The 5,000-nt window shown below is 38.1% G+C and overlaps 1 protein-coding gene across 1 annotated transcript in view; it reads left to right on the forward strand.

Annotated features, from left to right (window-relative positions):
• The first annotated feature begins 88 nt into the window (after positions 1–88).
• Positions 89–5,000, forward strand: part of LOC137967304 (coiled-coil domain-containing protein 25-like) — a 9,284-nt gene continuing 4,372 nt past the window's right edge. The window contains exons 1-7 of the mRNA XM_068813823.1: positions 89–197; positions 291–338; positions 1,565–1,604; positions 1,683–1,734; positions 1,835–1,910; positions 3,488–3,591; positions 3,725–3,874. Coding sequence (XP_068669924.1) covers positions 173–197; positions 291–338; positions 1,565–1,604; positions 1,683–1,734; positions 1,835–1,910; positions 3,488–3,591; positions 3,725–3,874 — 495 coding nt within the window. The 5' untranslated portion in view covers positions 89–172. The remainder of the gene's footprint in view (positions 198–290; positions 339–1,564; positions 1,605–1,682; positions 1,735–1,834; positions 1,911–3,487; positions 3,592–3,724; positions 3,875–5,000) is intronic.

The following is a 5,000-nucleotide window of genomic DNA, read 5'->3' on the forward strand; positions in this document are numbered from 1 at the left end:
GTACCTCCTTGCTATCAACAGCTGAATGTAACAACAACGGGCTCAGGTAATCATATGAAGGCTTGGTTACCGAATGGCGCCAGGTCTCTAAGCTTCCACATTGTACAAGGCGCAAGGCACAGGGCGTCTGGGGTTGTGTACAACCTCGAACGCCTGACTGTCTTTGCAAACCATGGTTCTTTACTTCAAAAGCAATGGTACTCCAAATCACTTCACTTATTTTTTGGTTCGAGTGAAAGCTCCACTTGCTGACTAAAACTAACTAAATTATGTTCTCTATACTTCCCTAGTTGTTACTCCTCCGTACACTATTTTTATGGGTGCAGATAAACACGAAAGTGAGTTGTACAAACATCTTAATGTAAGTTAATAATGAAATAAGTCATTGCCAGAAAATGTATGAATTCCAGCTTCATGTACTCTGTTAATTTCCCCCTCTCATTGAAGTGGGCAGTGAACAAATATGTCGAATGTTATTTGAGGCAGCCTAAGCAAGGTCTTAATTATTACGCTTCAAAGGGTCATGTAAATTTTAAATACACGGTTTTTGCAAAGCAACATTAAGAATCGGATTTAACATTGAAGCAATTGTGAGGCAGACACAATTCGATCACGCAACTTACTCTGTGGTAAAATCTTAAGTTTGGTATCAAATGATTGAACGCTTGAAATAGTACAGAAATAGTCATAATTAGCCGACGACTCCACCAAGCGAAGACTCGAGGTAGATGAGTGGGCAGTATTGTAGAGCCAATGTGTGACACATCCAGTAGGCCAAAAAATAAAACTAGAGTGATCCAGTCAAAGTGTCTGATAATGTAATGTAAGAATAGAAGCAGTAAACCAATAAAAGGGTGAAATTTTTTGTGTGATGTCAGGGCCTTCCATGTGATTTCAAGCTGTCAAAACAAAGGATACTTACCATTCAGGGTACAAATTCCAGAAGAGATTTTTTTAAAATTCGGGTAACCTGAAAAAGGTGAATGGGAAGCACCCAAAGGTTGCCTTGGACAAGTAAACAAAGAACTACTGTACTTCTATGTGAGAGTTGGAGGCGAGCAGTTAAGCTAAATAAACAAAGGAAGAAATTGATATATGCTTGCTCTTGTTAGAGCTGTACTGCAGAATACCCAGCCACTTACAGTGTATTTGCATATGAATGACATGTATTGTCATAGGCCTCATTCCTAGAACACAGTAGTAGCTATGTTATATAATTAGTCTGTTACTAGTTGGCACTTGTGATAACTACAATTACATGTACATGTAGTACACTGTAGTAGAAGTGTAATTTATATGATTTTACTTTTTTTTTCTGATGCTTACTACATGTACATGGGTGTCATGGGGATCATAAAGCTTTTTCTCAGGCTCCAGGCCATCAGCATTTGGCAGCTGGGTATTTTTAATCCTTTTGATGTAATAAAGTGAGCAGAAAAGATGAAAACAGCCTGGCAAAAAATGTGTGCAGCTGGTCAATTTGCCAGATCATCCCAGCCCTTAAGAAGCCCCCTGAATTTCTTCCTTCATTTATATGATTGCTTTTTTGCTTTTTCCCCTTCAGACGAAGACTTGATTAAATGGGGATTCCCTGAAGATGTATGGTAAGAATTGCTAAGTTCTCATTTTTATTTTTAAGTCCTTTTTTTTTCAAACTTTTGTATTTTCGTTTTCATTGTCAGGTTTCATGTGGACAAAATGTCTTCAGCCCATGTGTATCTTCGATTACGAAAGGTAGCAAATATGTTGTTAGTGACAAACATATCAGAAGCAACTATTTATTTAGTTTGGAATTTCATAGTTATTTGTTATTGCTTTGTGGTTTTTTTAATAGGGTGAAACACTAGACGATGTTCCTTCAGCAGTTTTGACAGACTGTGCTCAGCTTGTAAAAGCTAACAGTATTCAAGGTATTTTATTAAGTTATCATTCTCAGATGAAGACTTTTTCAAGAACCTTCAATTCTCCGAGTTTCTTAGTACCATTTATTGGTTGTGCTGAGACTCTAGAGCTTAGAGGATTATGCCCTGCCACAACTTGGTTGCTTGCATAACAGAGAGACTACTAGTAACCTTGAACCAATACAGATCACACTGCTTTATAAATCATGATGTTTTAATGTTAATTAAGTATTCACTCAGAAAAGCAAAGAAGTTTGTATGGTGCTATGAGCACTCTCAAGCCCTCACTTTTATCCCCTGAACAGGTAATTCAAACCCATGTGTAAAATGGTTTCTGGAAGGTTGGTGGCAAAAAAGTGAAACACTTAAACGGGGTGACCCTATTTGGTGGAATGGTTGAATTGCGGAATACACGGAATATTCTAAAATACGGAATACACGGAATATTCTAAAACACGGAAAATATTGATACTTTGGGCAGCCGAGGAGGCACTGTGAGGCCCTGAGTGGTTAGGGCAATTACCTTGAGATCCAGAGACCCCTTGACCCATTCTGACCTCTTGTTGAATTTAGCCCTGGTAGTCCCAAGTTCATCTTCTGGCTGCACTTGTAAAAAGCCAACTGGTTTGTCTCCGGCCAGTTGCGATTCTAATCAGTCGTTGTTATTGTGTGTCATTGGCCCTGGAAAGGCTCTGCAGAGAGTGGTCAATTATGTAGGCATTTAGTTTTGTGCCTCTTTTCTCTTTTTATGCCCTTTTTTTAACGTTAGACTGTTCACAATTTGCAACTTTAGCACTGACAGCATTGGCTTGCTATTAATAATTATTTTTGCAATCCAAAGAGTGAGATGCTTGCAGGAGATTGCACCAAAGGCACAAGGATCCTGTGTTTCTTGTGCCAGAGGCAGTTCAGGGGTTCAGGGGCATGGTCCCCTGAAATATTTTTGAAATTTGGACTGCTCAATCGCTTAAAATGCACCGTTTAGACTGCCAGTTTGGTTTTTTCCATGCTGCTTGCTAAGAGAGCCCATGTTATTACATATGTCAGCCTGAGCCAACATAACCTATTTACTTCATGTATTTGTTAACGGGTGAAAGTCCTGAAGAAACAAGAAAATTGGTCACACACAAACAGATTGAACATTGGCCAAAGTTCAGTGCCAGTGAGGGAATGAATTCGGAATTCATGAGCAGTTCTCAAGCAAAGTAGGGTAGAGTTACACCTACCAGAAGAGTGCCAATGTGTGCGAAATGCTTCTGTCGGAGTGAGAGCTTGAGATTCCATTGAAATGCGTGAGACTCACACTCCACGTGTGAGACTTGAGAGCTCTGCAAATTAAGGCAAAACAATGTGTGCAATTTTTGGCTTGGTTTTGTCGTGTTTTGAGTTTACATTTGTTCCAAGATAAATTTGTAGAAACTGGAAATATTTGGTTATTCTTTTTTTTTGTTATTGAAGATGATTTCATAACATTCAAAGTCGGGAGACATGTGGATGTTTGAACCACTTTAACTGTTTAGCAATCATTTTGTGTAAAAAAATTAAATGATTGCTCTTGACCCAATCTGAAAATATTCTTTTTGCAGGTAACAAGTTGAACAACATTACTGTTGTCTACACTCTTTGGGCTAACTTAAAAAAAACAAGTGGTATGGAGATAGGCCAAGTTGGCTTCCACAGTAACAAAGAGGTACATGATGGCTTCTTTGTGATCATATTTTTGTGACACACTTTTGGTTCTTTTGTTGAAATTTCTCCAAGAGATCTTGGTATTTGTTCCATCAGGTTCACAATACGGTATGTTCCTTTTATAACCTTCCCAGGTTCGCATCATTAAAGTTGAAAAAAGAATTAACGAAATAGTGAATAGACTGAACAAGACTAAAGAGGAAAAGTTTCCAAATTTGAGGGATGAAAGAGAAGAGCGTGATAGACTTGAAAGGGAAGATGGAAAACAAAGGTTAAGAGAACAGGTAATTAATTTGTTTACTTGGCTTTTTTATTATTTCTTAATGTAGCAGGGCTTCGAGAGCAGGTTTTCATCAATGAAATGAAAAGTTTGAGCTTTCCATTGTCAGAGGTGTATTTGTTGTGGTTCAAATGTCTTCTGGGTTTAAATTCTTTTCAAACCGGTCCAATGCATTCACTTCTCAGGTGCTCAAAGAAGCTCCCAGTTGATGAGTAAAATCATATGGCGTTAAAGTAAAATCTGTTAAGTCTCATTCACAGGAGTCGATGCGTCAATGGAGGGAAAATACTTTTTGACTGGTTCTCTTCTTACTCCTCAGGCACCATAAGACACCTCCAGTTGATGAGTAAAATCATATGGTGTTAGACAGGGTAAAATCTGTTAAATCTCACTCCTAGGGGTCAATGGGTTAATTGAGGGGAAATACTTTTTGACTGGTTAAGCCGTTCAATCCTCAGGTGCCTTAGGATGCCCCCAGTTAATGATAAATAAAGGCACTTTATTTAATGCAGTGTTACACACTAACTTTCTTACTAATTTGCCCTGTGGACAACCAGTTTTGTTTTTTTTTTTTGGTTGCCCACCTTCTAAAGGCCTGTTGCTCATTAAAACTCAAAGGAGGTTTGTAAAAAATGTTAATTTTGTGTAAAATGTGTTTAAAATGGGTTTGACAGAGCAGCGTGACTCCTGCTGTGTGTCCATGGTGTTCTAGTAGCCTTCACAGTTTTTCTTTTACAAGCATACATGTATCTTTAAGCGATTTTTCTTTTCTATGAGAGATCAAGGGAGATTCCTTGACTGTCTCTCTGAGGTTAAATGCCATTTCCTTTAAGCCTTTCAAAGTTGGTTCAAATTGCGTGACAAAAGGTAGAATTTTCTTGTGCGCTTGTATCGTAGCGCATTTGGCTGCACAAAAACTGGGTTGCATTGTAACAAGCATTCCTTTTCGCCTTAAGAGAGATGGTGACTACGAACATTTTCCTCCTTCCAATCTGTTTTGTGGCTTGTAAATTGTACCAAATATATTTTTAACAGAAAAATAAATGACAGCAAAGAGATGTAACATTATTTATTTTTTTATCATATTTGCAGTGACTACGTCATATTACTGGTCACTTTCTTTGTTGCAA

This window comes from Montipora foliosa, chromosome 8 (assembly GCF_036669935.1).
Source record: "Montipora foliosa isolate CH-2021 chromosome 8, ASM3666993v2, whole genome shotgun sequence".
Lineage (NCBI taxonomy): Eukaryota > Metazoa > Cnidaria > Anthozoa > Scleractinia > Acroporidae > Montipora > Montipora foliosa.